Source organism: Calypte anna, chromosome 4B (assembly GCF_003957555.1).
Source record: "Calypte anna isolate BGI_N300 chromosome 4B, bCalAnn1_v1.p, whole genome shotgun sequence".
Lineage (NCBI taxonomy): Eukaryota > Metazoa > Chordata > Aves > Apodiformes > Trochilidae > Calypte > Calypte anna.
The window spans coordinates 14747239-14765911 of NC_044249.1; the positions used below are offsets into that span (position 1 = coordinate 14747239).

Sequence of the window (18673 nt, forward strand, 5' to 3'; positions counted from 1 at the left end):
GCTCTGTACTATGCAGTCCTAAAATATCTTCAAACAGAGGCTTCATACCTGAGCTTCACATCATCCTGAAGCTAAACACTCTTTGGTTAAGCTTCTCTTGAAGTTGTCAGATGTATATTTCTGGATCAATGCCTCCAGCACTTGCTTAACACTGACTTGTAAGCAGCTCCAATGGTTTCAAATCACCTGGTATTTCAAGTCACAAGTACACATGGGATTCTTGGCCTGGAGAGAGTTTATGCTTCAGCTTTTACTTTCGAGCATCTCCTTCCTCATCCCAGTTCACAGATTCCTTAACAGTCTCCTATAGCCAAAGAATACTCTCTTACCATAAAATTTCTGTTTTTCTCCTTTTTCAAGTGTCTTTAAAGTGGTTGAGATTCTCCCAAAGGTTTAATATCTTAGTGATTTTTTTACACAAGAAAATCATATTTTCCACATTTTAATAATCACGATTCAGTTTGACTGCTTGTCTCTTCTCAGCTATCCTCCCCATTAGGCAAACCTTGCTCCCATTTGCTTGAAATTCCCTTCAGCCATTATGCTGCTCGTTTCTTTCAATCTCACCATAAACCTTTCCTCTTAAAGATATGGCTGGTAAATCTGTTAAATCTTTTCCAAGTTCAAAGTTTCTGCCACTTAAAAAAATAAGTAGATTTATATTTATAAATAAATGAGAAGCTAAAATAGTTTTTTTCAATTTTACAAAATTCTTAATGTGTTCAGAAATTAATGCTGTTCTTTGTAACAGACAGGAGTGATCTCCTCCAGCTACCACCTCTTTTTTTCTGTTTCCTTTCCTCTCTCACATATATAATTTTGGTTTTATGGAGCAAAACCAGCAATCCCTCACTGGCACTGGAGTGTATTGAGCAAGGGTCAGGCAGGCAGGGTGGCTTTCTTGTTGCAAACCACCCCATCCAATGCTGCAGTGGCAAAAATGAGCCAAAAAGCCAAAAAAGTCTTGTGGGCAGCTCACTTACTGCAGAGATGGCTACATGTGACAGTGACAGTGACCGGGCCACATCAATGGGCTCAGGGAAGGACAGAGGTGATCCAAGGCACCCCCAGAAATACAGTGCTGTGTTTGGAGATCTCATTCTTTAGTTATTGGAAAAGCCTCCTTGAGTCATCCAGCCACCACTGGGACAGTCAGTGTTCCATGGGTGGATTAAAGCAGTCCTGAGTTACTGCTTCCAAGATTTTAAACACTGGGAGGGCACTCATGTATAAGTGCACACCTCATAACCTGACTCTTTTAAGCATGATCAGTCTGTAATTCTGCATTTATGTCTGACATACTGGCATTACAAAGGCAGATGCATTGCTACTTGTTTTGGGGTTAGGCCATTTCCCTCTGATCTACTGTTAATCTGCTTTAAAGCCAAGGTGGAAAATAAAGTTCTGAAGTTTAAAGTGATGTTGCTGTACACTGCTTAATTTTAGACTCTCAGCATGATTCAGCTAACCTTGGCCTTTCAAGCTCTCTGGTAGATTGTAATCAGCTTGGCAATGAGTCTCCTGACATGACAGAAAACTCCTTGCAAGGGATTGGTGGAAAATGCCCTTCATTGGAAAGTGGGAAGCCAACATCTAAGGGCATCTGGTCATATCCTGCAGACTAAACAAGACAGCTCACATTTGAAAGTAGTGCAAAAGAGAACCAAGGAACATGATCAGACACAGATCCTAAAAATCCTCAGGGGCATCCAGTCTGATCAGTAGAAAACCTGATTTTTCAGTGCTGGTCTGTCACTGTATAAACAGAGAATTAGATATTTAGATCTCTTATAAAATTATATTCCCCAGCATCCAACTCATGAAACAGGAAGAAGGGGACATGGAGGGCAAGGGCAAGGACATGGCTTAGGACATGGATCAGTGTTCCCACCAAACTGCTTGGGATGCGATGCTCCCACACAATCTATCAGTTGAACTGACGTATATAAAAAGGAGTTTGCTGCAGACTTTAGCTTCCAGTTTTAGACAGACTTCTGCAATGTGGTCATTGAACCACTGGAGTGTGAGGACCACAGGAAGCTGTAGCACTGCTCAGGAAAGTAAACCTGAGTTTTGTTGTCCCTTAGTACTTCTGCAATGAATGTCTCTGTCCTCATCTTGTCTGATGCATCCCAAAGCCCAGAGAGGTAAAGTTTTGAAGGCCTGCTCTTTACCCTGAGACATCAAGGAAGGACAACTGAAAGTGACAACCATGTGTTCTACAGGGTGTGAAAGGTTTCTGTAACTTCTAAAAAATTAACTCGTCAACAGGCAGAAAATTTAGCTGATTTAAGATGAAGCAAAAAAATAAAAGGCACATCCAAGCCATGAGGCGAGACAGTCATCTTTGTGCTCAGCTCTAGCAGTTCAGATTGCTGTGCTGGTGTTCCCATAATTTCTTTCCATATTTCCAGGTTAGTCAACAGAGAGTGAATTAAAGACTGTGATACTGAAAGCCAGTGCTATGGTTATGCAGAATAAAGAGAAATCCTGGGAACAGCTAATGTGAAGGCTTGCTCTGCACACACCAAACAAAAGCATCACTGAAGGCACCATTCATGCTTACTGCAGGTGGGGAAAGCAGGAGCCACGTATTTGGAACAAGTCAGGAATGGCTCTCACCTCACCTGAGTGGTCTTTGGGCAGCAAAACACAGTGTCCCCACCTCCTGTCCCGGTCATAGTTATGTGTTGTTGAACACCTGGAAATAATTAAAGGTGCAGTTTAGTGCATTTATAAACAAAAATCAAACAAAATCTCAGGAAGTTTTTCTGGTTATTAAAATGGTCTGCCCCATTTTTCTCAAATAAAATATAGAAAAATGGATGTTGAAGCAGAACCTGATATCTCCAATCAATACTCCAGAAAAACCAAACCTTCTTTCTTTTCTATAATATTAGAAAACAAAAGACAGAAATAAAAACCAAAACCAAAGCAAATAAACTATGTCATTATTCTTTACCAAACAAGCAGTACAGGACCCAACTCTTTTTTTTTTTGTCTGTCAGTGGCTTTTATGGAGGTAGGACTGTCCACAGAGGGACTTTTCCCTGGCTTCCAATAGCAAAAGTATTTTGCACTCAGTTCCTTTAAGGTATTTCTATTTTTGCACTTGCCAGATGAAATGAGGAAATAACTGACAAGGGGGGTGATTTCCAAATGCACAGATAAAACCTCTCCTTTTTTTAGAGCTGTGGGCTGGGTTCTGCACACTACACTACCCATGGGAGTCTTACCAAGACAAACTTTGACAACTCTCTGATCCACACACGTTCCTTACCCTTATCAGTCTGTTATCTTCAAAGCTCCCAGCACTCCGGAGAGCATTAGGTGCTATTCTCCAGCTGCAGAGACAGACTCACAGGCTTCCATCAGGGCAGGTACTACTGAACAAAGGCTGAATTTTGGAGGTCCACATCATGTCCCAGTGCTCTGTCCACCAAAACATCCTCCCTATTCTCATGCAGCATAATAATCAGCTGCCACTACACAGGAAAACAAGTAGCTACACAGCATTGGAAGAAAGAAAATTTTATTTAACATACCTGATATTCTATTTTTATTGTGTGTGGTTTTATCATACCTTGACCAATTGTGTTACCAAATATTTTTTCACTCTAGGATGCCACAAAGTAGCTAGATAGAAATTTGATGGTAGAGAGTGTCTACCATTTTCACTGCCCTGCTTTGTTCCTTAATGAGATGCTATGTGGTATTTAAAAGGCTTTAACTCCCATGGAGCACCTGAACTGGTGGCACATATTAAGTTTAGTGACCTCAGTTACATGAGGTGCACAAAGAGAGGTGCTTAGCAATTTAGTGCAGACTAAGCTTACATCTTCCAAAAGAAGCTGCTTTCACACAGGTGTTAAGGCTCCTGTGACTCTGCTGGGAGGTCATGGAAATTTCTCTGTGCTCCCTCACTGGGAAGTGGTTTGTGCTTTTTTAAAGGATAGTAGGTGAGGATTAAGTTACAAGTGGTTCTTGGCAGTGCACTGTCATTGGCAAAACCATCCCTGACTGAACACTTCATCTGTGCCAGCCATGACAGGGAAGGAGAATCCAGACTTTTCCAACCTAATTATTGGTTTAGCAGAGCAACATTATATGGAGCAGCATGGGAGGGGCAAATGGAAAATGCTCAGTATACATCTGAAGGAATTCAAGCAAACTCATCATTACAAGGTAAAAACAATTTATGTGCAAATTAATACTCCTTGGAGCCTGTCCAGTAGCAGACAAATTCTAAGTAAATGGAGAATTCAGTTTTTCCCCTCTTAAATGTTTTTGGCAAAGACTCTGACAGGAGGCTTCTTCCACCAGCTTTCCACATCCCCTTGGTTCTCCCACTCAGTGCTCTTCACAGCCAGTCCCTCCTTCCCTCTTTCCTCACAATGACTACAGACAGCTTGGTCCTCCCCTGGGACACTGGGCTGGCTCCTCAGTGCCAGGCTTTTTGCACATCCATCTTGTCCTTTTATATTTTCTGCCCTGTATCTCTCAATGGAAGAAGCTCAGAGCATCCAGATCCTCAAAGCTACTTCACTAGTCTCTCCCTTTTATTTTTAAATCTTCTTTGCTAGGAGGCTTACCAAAAATGTGACAACATTTTTGTCTCATGGGGTGTTACCTCCAGCAGCCACACCAATCAAACAGGTGAGCACTAATCTCTTTGAATCAGCCACTCACAAAAAACTGTTAATAAAATAGAAAAAATGTAGAGGCATGGATACTGCATTAATTACCCCAGAAAAGTCCACTACTAGGGAGTGATTTAAAAAGAAGTTTAAGTCTATGCATGACAAACAACATGAGGACAGACAGCCAAAATGTTGTAACACATGTGAGGCCAGGCTGGCAGGCAAGGATAAATGGAAAGCAGGACATTGTACCCACCACAAGGAATGGGAGCCTTAACAACAGGATGTTCTGGAGCATAGCCTTGGGCCAGAGCCACACTGGTGGAAAGACTTTACTATCATGCTTGGTGCTGTCACCATATTTGAGTCCTGGAAGTTTCTTCAGCCCTTTTTATGTATTGTCCTGACCATGAGAGATGGTCAGACTTCACCAGACAACACCACAGAGACCACCATAAGCCCCAGCAAAATCCAGAGCCTGATGTTTGGCATCTCCTGGTTCACTCCACATCCCTCTCCTTTCTAGAACTGTCACAAACTTTGCAGTTGGTAGTCCAGCTGGCCTAAAATCCTTCCTTTTCCCTGTTTTCAGTCTGTGGCAAAACTTCCCATTTCCAGGGAAGATGGTAAGGTCATGCCCTCCCTAGACATCCCTAAGCCTCCCCTTGCAACATGGCACAAAGGGGACCCACACCTCCACATCACAGCCAAAGTCTGAGCCAAAATCTTCTCACCCCATTCCCCTTGAGCAGGATCTCGGTGTAACCCATCCCACCATGGGACCACAGGCACAGGATGCTGGCAGAAAACCTTCAGCCACAGCTGGGCTGCAATCCAGACCACCCCTCCCATTTGTTCTCAAGTGTGTCCACTGCACCCCCACTTTGTCTCTCTCTCCCTACACTGTTTTGTCTTTCTGGAGGTATCAATGAACAACAGGTCAAGCTAATTTTTTCTCTTCAGCATAAAAGGGAAATTTCTGACATCTTTAGTACCTGGTAAGAGGCCTCTGAACAGGAATTTATCTGCGAAAACAGATTCTAATAAAAGGGAAATGCAATACAGGATTCTGTTAAAGAAAGTTTGTTATTTGAATACCGCAATTCTTTTGTCTTCTTTCCTGTGTTTTTGATAAATATTTATTAATATACAACTTGTTTGTTGCTCCAAGTGAATAGGGAGAGGTTTCTCTGGTCAGGACTGGGATTTATGTTGAAGTATTTAGTTATAAATGGAAACGTCATGTCTGATTGTCCTCCACAGGTAACCCTTTCAATCAGCTCAGCATCCTCCACAAATGGGGTATCCAGGTTTGTATTAAGACAGACACTGCTCTTACATGCTTTCTGGAGGAGGACTCTCTCTTTTATTGAACTTACCATGACAGGCTAGCACACAATATCTGTGTCATATGTAGTTAGTGCCAAATCACACAAAAATGCACAGGGCAGGCCTCCTAACTGCTATTCAAGGCTCTTTTCCTGGCATTTCCATGTCTCAAGTCACACAATTAGGTTGCTTTTAGCTTACTGAAGAAGAGTAAACACTGACCACAATGCCAGCCATGGGGTGAAATGTCCTGTCAAAACCAAACAGCTCCAGCTGTCCTCCTCCTCATTTCCCTGCTTGTAAATGGCTTTTTAAAAATCAGAAGCACAAGAGCAAGTTGACCAAGGTCAGCTCTAAAGCGTGCTCTAACTTTGGATCCCATCCATTCACAGGTTTTTCATTTTTTTTCCGTTTCTGTGACCTAACTGGCTAAAAACAAATACGCACAGTGTCATGTATCAACAAGATCCATTTTTAGCACTGCATGAAATTAAGAGGGTCGAAAAGCTCTTTGTGACTACAGCTCATCAAGGACAGGGTTCAAACCAGAAAATTATTCCAGGTCCCTTCCTTCAGTTAAAGTATACTCAAATCCTTGTTTCCTTGAGCCTTTTCTTATTGTTTCTATGGATGCTGAGGAAATTCAGAAGTGGTTTCCTAGCCTGAAGCTCTATATCTATGTGTGCAAGAAGGTAGGTGATGTGTTTATATCACACCAGCACTTACACATAAATCAGTCCTGCCTTGAGAAAGATGACACAGACTATGGAAAAAGTAGACAGTTCAGTATTTTAAAATGTCAGTTCTGCCCTGCATGGATGAGTAAAATAAACTCTACAAAATACTATGCCTACTCTGAAAACAGGCAAGTATGTGACTTTCCCATGGCTCACCTGTGCGCATATTTTCACATTACTGTTAGCCACACATTCCCTGATTTTTGCCTCTGGTTTCTGTGAATATAATCCCATGGGTAGGTTCATCTGCAAAGCCTTGTCTATTCAGTGCTTGCTGCAGTAAAGTTCCCACCTGACTGCTCCTACCCCAAAATGAATAACAAATACTTTTAATAACTTCTGCATACGTAAAAGTATAATCTTTGCCCAAAATAAAGAGACCTGGCCTTAAACACACAAGTAGAATAAATCATTACCCTACAAGCAGGAGTAATACTTCACCTCTTAGTACTGCACAAGTTCATTTATTCTAAAAACAAGATTAAAGCACTAAAAGGATGACATTTTCATTTGAATGTGGTCTTAAATTATAAGCAATATTAACTTACCATTTTTTTTTTGAAAATAGATTTGATAAACATGAATGATAAAATCTTCCACCATACCGGAAAGGAAATCTGCATAAATTTCCATCCTCTGTAAACACTAAAATACAAGAATAAAAACCTCATCATGCAGCTGAAATCCAACCCACATGTATATGCGTATGTCATATGAAATTATGAAGATAGATATCTTCAATTTTTTTAGCTGTACATTGGACTCTGTCTCTGCATCTTATAGTTTGTAAGAAGAGGCTTAAAATCCTACATAATGACCAAATCAACAAAGATTAATGAGCAGTAGAACAAAGATCTCAGATTATTTCAGCTCAAAATATATTGCAGTTTCTGGTACAGCACATGCTAATTATATTCATTAATTGCAATCATAATTTCAATTATGCAGTATTGTAACAGCATATTCAATTTATTTCTGAAGTAGTATCCTTCTAGGCTCCATATCACATTGTAAAATCTGTTTAAAACAATTAAGATATCAGACAGTACATAATGAAATAGGAACAGTTAGGAGAAAGGAGGTTTTAAAGGTTGGGGGAAGACAGATAATTTTGATCATAGCACCGTCCCTTTGGGATAAGCAGATTCCTGGCAAGTAAGAGGGGAGAAATTGATGGGACCAGTGTCTAAAAAGAGCAAGTTTTACGTTCCCTGTGTCAGTGGTGGGAGTGCAAAGAAGGGAGGTGGGAGTCTAAGGAAGGCTAGTAGGAGGCTAGCAGAAAAATCCTTCAATGAGCAAGGCAGAAGATAAAAAAAGACAGTGATAAACTGTCAAAGCTTATTTAACCATTAAGCAAAAAGCAATCTGGTTTGAGCATGAAGCCAACCAGTGCCGCAGGAGAGAAATGGGGCACACAATGGGGCTGGCAGCACAGCACCATTGCTCCAGCTGATGTACAGCTGCTCCTTATCCTAAGCTTTCCCTTTCAGTCATGGCTGGGCCTTCTGCACATCCTTGTGGTGTCTCTTAACCCTCACAACCCCAGACTCATCATCTCAAAGAGCTCCTGAAGCCAGTTACTAGCGTTATGGAAAAATAATCCCTGGCACAAACCCTTCCTAAGTGGTTAGAATTGTGGTCACTATCTTCCCTAACAATCCCCTTACCTGTCAATGCTACTGCCAGCCCCTCTGCTATCCCTTTTTCAAGCCTCAATTTAATTGTCTGAATTAAACAAATGCTCAGATATTTCCTTTATCTTTCTGAGATCTTGCATTATGAGCAGGTAGGAAAGTTGAGAAAATCCATCCCCATTCTGAAGACATATTGCACCACAAAGGGTATAAAAGACTTTCCTAAGCTATAAAGACACAACTAAGAGTCCAGTTCAGGTTAATAGCAAAAGCCCATAATGACATAAGCTTTAAAAATGGAAGTCTGCAATGCCCACACACAGTCAGGATGTCTGATTGTTTAAATGCCATCAAAACAAAGGTAACCCAGCAAGCTGCATGGGGCTCAAACCCTTCTCCCACAGAGAGTTGGGCTGTGGCAGAAATTGAACCTATACATACAAAGAGCTTATGCATTTTCAAGTTACAGGGCAGAAGCAGATTTGATTGAAATAAAGGGAGTAGCATATCTACAGCCACAGCATCTTATGAGTGAATAAGCCATGTCAGCTCAGAGAAAGTAAAATCCCATCAACACCTCCCCATTAATCTGCACCTCAAGGAAAATCACCTGAGATTCCTGAGCTAATGCCCAGTTCCTCCTAACACAGAAATTAATATTGGCATAAGCATTCCATAATCCTTATTCATGCTGAAACAAAGACATTCTTTGTACTGACTTGCACAGTGTGGATACAGACAGGCAAATTGTTCTTACTGTCATGAAACCTCTTGGATTTGACTTTGTACCTTGCGGGTGAGTGAACTCATGTTTTGAGCCTCTTCCTGCCCCAGATTTGTAGTGCTACAAAGAGAAAAAAAGAATGTGGATTGGAGACACAAATTCACTCTGGGAATCATTCTATAGAGACAAATGTGTAGTCCAGGGTGCCCTGAAATTGTGTTTCTTCAAGTGTTTCTGCAAAGATCTCGTCAGTTGTGTGTGATTTTTGCTGTGGCACACTCTGATGAAAGAGGGTAAATTAACACTGGCTCTTGAAAGGTGAAAACCCAGTACAGCATTTAAAAGGAGAAATTGCTCCATCGTATCTTTCTATTTCTGTTTTTTCTCAGCATGAAACCCATACATATTCTCAGGCTAGTTCATAGTTATAAGTAATATCCCAGCATTTGAATTTTCCTACTATTTAGCTGTATCCCTCAGTGCATTAGTTAAAAATGCAACTCACCTTCATTTGAGTTTGCTGATCAGCAAGCAAAGAGCACCAGGCTGAGCTGCTTTTTAACACATAGAAAATAACAAAAAATGGTAATTTACATGAGGTGCCTCTGCTACCAAAGGTGCTGACAGCTGAACTATAGCAAAATAAAATTATCACCAAAACAGTGAAGGAAGCAGAAAATAACGCATGCTAAACTGGAGAGGGGACATAACAAGTGGGTAACATGACAAAGCTGTTGCTGAGATATACAGGGGGGATTTGAACAGGCCTGAGGATGAAACAGTTTTTGCACTGTTCACTGACTCTGCCAGCACTGAGCTGGGTCCAGCAGCTTCAGCCAGGGCTGATATTTCTGTAGGCACCATGAGTATTCCTCTCTGCTCCCATCTGCATATCTAAGGAGTTACTTCTGTACTGCATTGGGATAGTTAGGATTATAACATCATCTAAGTATATCTGAACTAGCTTTAATCTACCTAGTGAAGTAAGGCTAATCATAAAGCCACACAACTTGGGAGCCAGGCTATTAGTTAGTCCATGGTGGATGCCAGGCTGTGGTGGGGTTTAAGCACACTGGCAAAGTCAGGCTGGCATGGCCATGCTCAGCAGTGCTGCAGCTGCCTTGCAGAGATATTAAAAAAAAGGATGCAAAGCAGATACTGAGAAGGCTGAAGGACATGGCATGGAAATAGTAATAGAGGGAGATGGCAACCTCAGCTGACATGTTCAGTTACCAGGTAGAAGTAAAGTCTAGTGAGGTATGATCTCCTTTCATGCTTCCTTACATCACCACATTCCTGAAATACATTTTCAGTTACTCAGTTTTTGTGGTCCTTTGTCCCCCTCCCATTTTTTCTCCCTAGCAGAGCAGGGACATAAGAAAGATCTTTAAATGCAGATATGTATGGGCACAGCTATCCCATAGGCCCCCTGTTTAATCAGCAGTGCTGTGAGCCTCCATCTAGCCAAAACCCTTTGGTTTTTCACTTGAAGGTTTCTGCCTTGAGTCTGGTCAGCAGCTCCACTCATCCAGCCCCATGGCAATACTGTCCTGCCAAGCAGTACCTTAGTGATCCACGACTCCAAAACAGAAGAAGCAGACTTACCATCCTTGCACAGTCACTGCTCAGAGTCAGAGCCAAGACAAGAGTGAAAGGAGCACATACTTTCATCTTTGCTCTCTTCTCACAAAGGTTTTGCCTGGCAGAGGGAAACTTCCAGGGCTGGGCTGAGGCAGGAGGGTGAACCAGCAACAAACCTTTTGCAAAGAACTGGGATATACCTGACTTTAGGGTATTTTAGTTTTCTAAGTAAGCAGAACTGTTATCATTGTTAATCATTAATGTTTTTGTGGGCAGATGGGAATGCCATGTAGTGAGATATTCTCCCTAAACCACAGAGTGAAGAGTTTACAAAGTGCCTTGGAGATGATCACTCAGCAGAGCACCTCCAGAGCAGCTGATCCAATGTTGCTTGCAATCACAATTTACCATCCAGACATTTCCTGTCTCTTTCCCTTCAGGAGCTAATTAGAAGCACAGTAAAGCAGTAACAAGGAGCTCCAAGCCAGCCCACTCAGGAGATGACATTACATTGCAAAATACAGACCAGATCAATGCCAGTATCAAACACAAGAATTACTCATTAACAGATGGTTACCTGCCCAGCTGTGACTTACAAAAGCAGCTGTTCAGCAGCAGACTGGGACAAATAAAAAGAAAGAAAATAGATATTTAAAAAACATCTAGTGTATCTTGAGCAAAGCCTTTTAGTGTCTGGCTGAGAGAGCTGCACTGCAGAAACATTTCTAATAGGGATACAGGAGGTATTGCTAAAACTGAGATTTCACCAGAGAAGTTTGTTTCGGCCCCACCTTGCCCCAGAACCAAAATCCACAGGTTTGGCTGGTACGACTGTGTCTGTGCCTGAGGCTTTTGCCAGCCATGCCCTGTCAATCAGGGACCACACCTCTTCACACCCAAAATCCCCACAGCCACAACAACAAAAAGAACACCTTAGACCTTGCTTTAAGTTGTGCTTTAGCCTTTGAAGTTTCACCACCATAGCACAGCTATGGAAGGGCTGTGATTTTTTCTTTCTTTTTTAAACCCAATAAGACCACAGCAGGATGGCTCAGTGCTGCGGTGCAGTCCTAACTATGATGGTTCATAGTGTTGGAAGGAGATTTCCACAGATTGTGCTACCACACTGCTGTGTCTGTTGTCACAGTGATAGGTCTTGTTTATACAATTATGCATATATAAGTTGATGGACAAAACTATCATTTTGTCAGCAAGGCTCAGAAAAGCAGGAACAAGGCAAATTTTTAATTTTCTTCCCAAAATCCAGCAAGGAGTAAAAGAGCAGAAAAAAATTCTTTGCCTCTCTACATTGTTTGTTGCCTGAAGAATTGATGTAAATAAAGCTTCAGAATAAACTTGTGCTATAAAGCTCTCTTATTTTCATTCATTTCAAACTTGGAAATTCGATATCCAGACAGTCTGATCTGCCTGAGGATAACCAGCAGCGCTGGAACATAGATTTCTACTTCCTACCCTCGTTCTTGGCTTTGGCCAGCAGGCTTCAAGCTAGTAGTGGCCATACAATGGCTTGCAGACATCTGTTTAACATCCAGGCTCTTAAAATTATGCAAAGAAAACAAAACGAAGCCATTAGCTGCTATTTAATCCAGAGTTTCCAAAAGCTTTGAATAAAGAGATGAGCAGGGGAGCAAGGGCTGAACAGCAAGGCAGGGAAATACACTATTCCACCCATTTCTAGAATTAAAAGCATCCACTTCCAGCACCAGAAACTTTGTATTTCTGTGGTGACCAAGGAAGGCTGCAGGAAAGCATTTTCCCATACATAAAACTAAGAAAGCAGAAATGCAAAAATGCCTTCTGTGCCCATGTGGCTGCTGCTGGTTGCTGAGTTTGTAGGCAGAGAACTACATGAAAGAATTGCAGTGCCTTTCTGGGGAGTCACAACTCAAAAATTTTACCTGAAATCAATTCCTCAACATAAGAAGAAGTAAGAAGCACCAACAGAAGGAGCCACTTCAACTGACAGGACAGTGCTGGCACAAAGCAAAAGGAAAACACATCAAAGCCAGGAGCTGTAGGAGAATACAATTGGAATTACGCCTAATAAAGGTCTGAAAAATAACTGAACAGTGATTTCAGGGTTCAGACAGATATGAATCATTAAAAAACCCCAACTACTACATGTACACTTGCTGTGTTGGTTCAGGAGAGCAGTGTCTGGACAGGTCCTGTGGCCATAAGAAAAAACAGAATTTAAGATGTAGGGATTTTTATAAATGATCTTAAATGACTGATGAATCTTTCAGCCATTTATAACCAGAAGTCTGCCTACCTTTATCCAGATTTTCATAGACACAGTAAATACGAAGTATGCCACACATTTTTGGAGAAATGTTGTATCTCAATAGCAAGAAAATACTCATAAAACTGAAGATTTAGTTTTGATATTGAATCTTCTAAACCTCATGGGTCTTTGGACACTTGGAAGTTCACAAATGTGAAGAATAAGCTGTAGACTGCAAAAATTTCAGAATCACAAAAATTTTGGCACTGAGCAGCACAAGAATTATGCATGGAGGGACAGCTGGGGAACAAACTGGTGGAAAGAGAGCTGAGGCACATGAATCCCTTCCTCTGGTCTAGTTTTGTGCCATTCCAGATAAGACCATCCAGCAGCTTGGCCCTGGGAGCTGGAAATGACCCCAAAGACAGAGACACCAAGCCAGGTGTCATTCCCCTAGCACATGTTCACATCTGAGGCCACAGCCTCTGTGTCAAGAATCCATCTGAACAGAGCTTCTATGTGAAGATCATTAAAATAGGGGGGAAATAAGCAGCACAGAGCTCAGGGAATTTCAGCAAGCATAACCTTTTTATTTACTCACATCCAGCAGTGCTGATGCTGAGACAGCTTCCAGGAACCACTCCTGACCTCAGGAACAGCCTCACCAGAGATGACGGCAGAGCTGGTGCAGGCAGCCAGCCAACAGTCTGCACCCACAGCAGCCCTCTGCCAAAGAGCAAAGAGCCCCTCTGACAGTCAGATATCACCACATCACAGGTTGTCAAGACATTGGGGATGCCCATCGTGAGAGAAATTCCTTCTCTTGTAGGGAAATTGTCTGGCTTGTTGAGACAGCTGCAGCTGAGAGCCCCACAGCCTGTGAGACCTGAAGTGCTGTGCCAAAACCATCAGGCAGGCTGAGCCCCCAGAGCTGCTCTCCTTAACCTTCTCAAAACAATTAATCTGTGGCTGAAAGAAACTTTCTGTAAAGGGAGAAAATGGTCAGGTTTGCCTGGAACAACAAGGAGAAAAACAATTAAGACATAGAAACAATCCATATGGCATTCAAGATGAAGTCCCTAGCATCAGGTTTTAGGCTTCATTTGTTGCTCATTTCAAAGGGGGATCTATGAAAACTAAATAATTATAATTAAAAATATATAACTAAATACATAAACATAATATAAATATAGGAATATGTTAAAGTATATTAATAAATATATGTGTGTATAATAGAGAGGAAATATGAAGTTAAGAGCTATAGGAAAGATCTGCCTTTGTGGTGACAGAATATTTTGCAGCGCTAAAGCCGGGAGCCTGTATTGCAGCTCACCCCACCAGTGAAACTGCAGCTAGAGCCAGGTTCTTTTTTTGCTAAGAAAATTGCATTTTCCTTTTAAAGAAAGGCACATTCTGATTCTTAACTTTGTTGCACATAATAATGAACTTTTCCTGTGGAGGACACACAATCCAAGCACATTCATTCTGCAGATTCTGCTACTGCTGAAGTAAATGAAAGGCTTCAAAATAAGACTATAAACTCTATATTGTGTTTGCAGGTTGTAATCCTTCTGTATCAAAGGCTGACATGCCTCAATTTCAGCATTTTTCCTTAATATTGACATCATCTTGGGAAAATGAAAAGTCAAATAAACACAAAAAATGAACACAAAGAGACAGAAATCCTTGCTGCAGGAGGTATAACACGTACTGGTAATGCCATCTCAAACATCTGCTTTTTCCTCAGTTCTCACATTGCAATCTTTTATGTCTTTAAATTCAGTAAAATCCAGACTAAGCCCAGCCTTATGAACTACTTAGTAATAATGAAATTATATTAACAATCATTAAATACCAACAAGAACTAAATTAGCTGCCAGCCACCAATACAAAATAATTGCTTTTTTTCCCCCCCAGCAATTAATTCTCTAGACATAAGCAGACAACACAAGTTCAAACACAGACACAGTACTTTGCTTTCATTCCTGTGTACCAGCTACTGAGCAGGATGAGGAAAGGGTGTCCCATGACTGCAAGTTCATCAGTGTCAAAAAAATCACAGTGTTAGGGGTTGGAAGGGACCTCTGGAGATCACTTAGTCCAAGCCCCTGCCAGAGCAGGGTCACCTGGAGTAGGTTGCACAGAATGGCATCCAAGTGGGTTTTGAAAGTCTCCAGAAACTGCCCACCTCTCTGGGCAGTCTGTTCCAGTGCTCTGTTACTCTCACAGTAAGGTTCTTCCTTATATTTCTGTCAAACCTCCTGTGTTCCAGTTTGTGACCATCCTGTGACTGGACACCACTGAAAAGAGTCCCACCCTCCTGACACCTGTCCTTTAGACATTTGTAATTCCCCCTTCAGTCTTCTCCAGGTTGAACAGACCCAGCTCCCTCAGACCTTCCTCATATGGAAGATGCTTCAGTCCCCATGTTGATACCATCCCCAAGAGTGAGCTCCCAGACTTAAACCAATGAGATGTTACAATGGCCATAAGCAGCCTTCCCTTTTTATGGCATTTCCATTTTCAGCTACGGCAAAACAGAAGAAAAATTAAAATGTTATTTTAATTGCTAACTGATTCCCTCAAATGACTTTTGCTAAGTTTTATGGGTTTTTTTCATAGCAATAAGGTTTTCTTACAAAGCCAGGCACTTCATCCCTGATGAAGGTAGCATATGGCAGTCAACTAAGTGGGCAGTGCTGCTTCCTGGGATGATCTGATGTCCAGGCTTTAGGTGATGTTATAGCCCAGAGCTACTGGATAAGGAGACCACTGTTGGCTACAGCATTAGAGACACAAGGAACTGCAGCTGGATCTAAAATCTCTGCAAGTGTGCTACTTGTGCCCAAGCACACAAGTGTCCAAGGTGTTTATACAGCCTGATTAAGTGCATGTGAATCAGAGAAAAGAAAACTTCAATCTGGTTGCTCAAATCCAAACCCAACATCTTTACCACTGGGCAAGAAGTGAGGCTCCACCACCTCTGCTCTGGAGTGGTGCCTAGAGAAAAGCTACTGTGTTCCTCATCCTAACACTACATCCAAAGGAAGAAAGCTGAAATCATGTCACTTGTTTGCTTATATCAGCAAGGAAAAAAAAAAAAAAAAAAAAAAAAAAAAAGATTTGGCTCAAAGCAAACTGAAATGTCATATTATTCACATAGGCCTTAAGCATCCCAGCTTTACACATAACCACACTGCAACCACAAACACCTCTGGGTGTCATCCCCTTCCCTTCAGAAATCCCAGGGAAAAAATCCACATGGTTTTGGCTTTCAGAGGACATTGAAGTCCTAGCCCATCTCCTGCACCAGACGTGCAGACCCTCTCCCAGGCAGAGCAAACAAGCCGTTTCCAAACCATCCCCCCTCTCCAGGAGGCAGCATGGCTGGCAGGAGCCCAGCTGAAAGGTTTGGTTGCTGGGCAGCTGGGCACCAGCAAACACAGAGCTGGCACTGCTGCACTACAGCAGATAATCCTGGGACAAAGATACATCTTCCCCCAAATGTTTACTCCTCTTCACTCCTCTCACCTCCCACACTCCTCCAGAAGCTCTGTGGCTTCCCTCACCCTCCAGCTCAACAGCTTCGGGTTCCCTGCACCCATTTCCTCTCTCTTTTCTCTGCTCTCAGATAGACCATGTTATTTTTTTTCACCTCACTCCCTCACCACTCTCATCCTTCATGGACAGGATGGCAGTGGATGCCCCATCCTGGACTACAGTCCCTGCCAGCTGCCTCCCTAGCACACAGCAGGAGGGTGAGCACCTTCCTTCCCTGCTGTCACAGCTTCAGACAGTAACAGTGACAGATGTCCTCTTATTCCCCACCACCCTCCCAGGGGAAGATGAAGAAAGGAATAAGGGAGAGAGACTTCAAAGCTGGAAAAAAAAACTTGGGTGGGTTTAACGAAGTGTTAATAGCAAATTACAAATTTACAAATATGTAAATATGGAGCTTGGCCTCCTCAGTTGGTAATTACTTCCAAACTGGAAAAGTCCCACCTTGGACTGGGAAGCAGATGGAGGTACTCAAGTCCAGGGTCTCAGTGACAGCTCACAACAGTCAACCAACCAAGTCCTTCTTGGAAAAGCAGAAGGTGATGAGTGTTGGTGGAAGATGTCCTTCTCCTGTGAGGAAAACAGCCACAGCAGCCAAAGCCCCAGGGCTCTCTTGAGAGCCATTTTACACTGAGCCCCATGGGAAGGAGCACTGTGATGGCTGCATTTGGGTCACCTGTCCCATCCTCTCCTCCCATGGGCTCAGCTGCTCCCCATTCTCACTGCCTCATCACCAGCCTGGCAGCTGCTGCTGCTGTCTCAGGCAAGGGTTTTCTGTCCTGGTCCTCTCAAACCAGGACACCTGCACAAGCCAATCTCATTGCATTACTTGGTCTTCCTCTCACCTCTGCCTTCTGCGGGGCTTGGGGCTCTCCTTCAGAAGTTCTGTTGACCTTCATACTACCACCACAGTTCCCCATGGAGATGGATCTGGCCCTGGACTCCTGGATTTTCTCCCATGGTTCCTCCTGTTGGATTTAGCATGTATTTGTTAAACGTTGCTCTTCACCAAACCCCACATCCTGGTGTTTATCTGCCACTTCCACCCCTTATCTCCCTTCAGATATGGCCTCTTTGGTCTTGCACTCTTGCACAAGCATCTTCCCACACTGCTAGGTCAGTGATCAGAGCAACACCTTCAGCATAGAATCACAGAATGGTTTGGGCTCAAAGATCATACAGTTCCAACCCCCTGTGAGGGCAGGGACACCTCCCACTAGATCAAGTAGCTCCAAGCCCTATTCCAACCTGGCCTTGAACACTTCCAGGGAGGAAGCATCCACAACTTCTTTGTGCAAACTGTTGCAGTGTCTCACCACTCTCATAGTGAAGAATTTCTTCCTTATACCTTGCCTAAATCTCCCTTCTTCAAGTTTAAAGCCAATAACCCTTGTCCTGTCACTACATGCCCTTGTAAATATCCCTCCCCAGCTTCCCTTTAGCCCCTTCAGGTACACTGTAAGGTCTCACCAGAGTCTTATCCAGACTGAACAAACCCCTGTGCCCATAGGAGAGGTGCTCCAGCCCTCTGATCATCAGAAGTACTGGACCTTGTGAATCCCTCCCCAGTGGATCTCCCTTTCCAGCCTGTCCTCAGCATCAGTGTCTGGCAGGAGTGGGCACAGCACCCAGAAGGTGCAGCCTCTTAAATGAGCTTATTTCTTGCTGAAATAAGCAAGCCCTCCACTCTGGCTTCAGCACTCCTAGAAGACTCTTCCTATTTTTTTCTACTTTGCCTGTGGCTGTAGCTCTGTTTCATCCATTCCCACACCAGTCTTTCCTGCTAACATTTACTTTCCCTAAGCAGCACATAACATAATGATCAGGCTGCATCTCTGCCAGCATGACCTCCTGGATACTTTTTCCCACTGGCATGGGTGGCTTTGCCTTGGCAGGACATGACACCAGACAACATTCACCTATGACTTTTTTTCTTCTCAGCTGATCACTTTTGTGCTCACTGATCTGGTAGTGGCTTCATGCTCTCTTCTCTGTGAAATCACATTTTTTTGCCAGACCAGGAAATGGTCTCAAGCTGCTCCACAGGAAGTCTGGATTAGATATTAGAAGACTTTTCACTGAAAGAATTATCAAATCAGGCTGCCCAAGAGGGTGGTTGAACCATCAGCCCTGGATATGTTTAAAAGCCCTGTAGATGTTGTTCTTGGGAACACAGTTTAAGGACTGGACATAGTAGTGTTGGATTAATGGTTGGTAGAGTTGGG

General features: G+C 42.7%; 1 protein-coding gene across 3 annotated transcripts in view; it reads right to left on the reverse strand.

Moving 5' to 3' along the window:
* HGFAC (HGF activator) overlaps nucleotides 1-10835 on the reverse strand; it is a 44827-nt gene extending 33992 nt beyond the window's left edge. The window contains exons 1-4 of one of the 3 annotated variants that reach the window (XR_003987556.1): nucleotides 10670-10815; nucleotides 9130-9184; nucleotides 7255-7351; nucleotides 2628-2701 (exon numbers count right to left, since the gene is read on the reverse strand). Coding sequence is in view for 2 of the 3 variants with exons in the window: in XM_008501822.2 (XP_008500044.1) it covers nucleotides 2628-2701; nucleotides 7255-7351; nucleotides 9130-9184; nucleotides 10670-10735 (292 nt within the window). In the remaining variant the exon portion in view is untranslated. Of the gene's footprint in view, nucleotides 1-2627; nucleotides 2702-7254; nucleotides 7352-9097; nucleotides 9185-10669 lie in introns of those variants that run through there. The other 2 variants (XM_008501822.2, XM_030450377.1) reach the window with 2 other exon arrangements.
* Between the last annotated feature and the right edge of the window lie 7838 nt (nucleotides 10836-18673).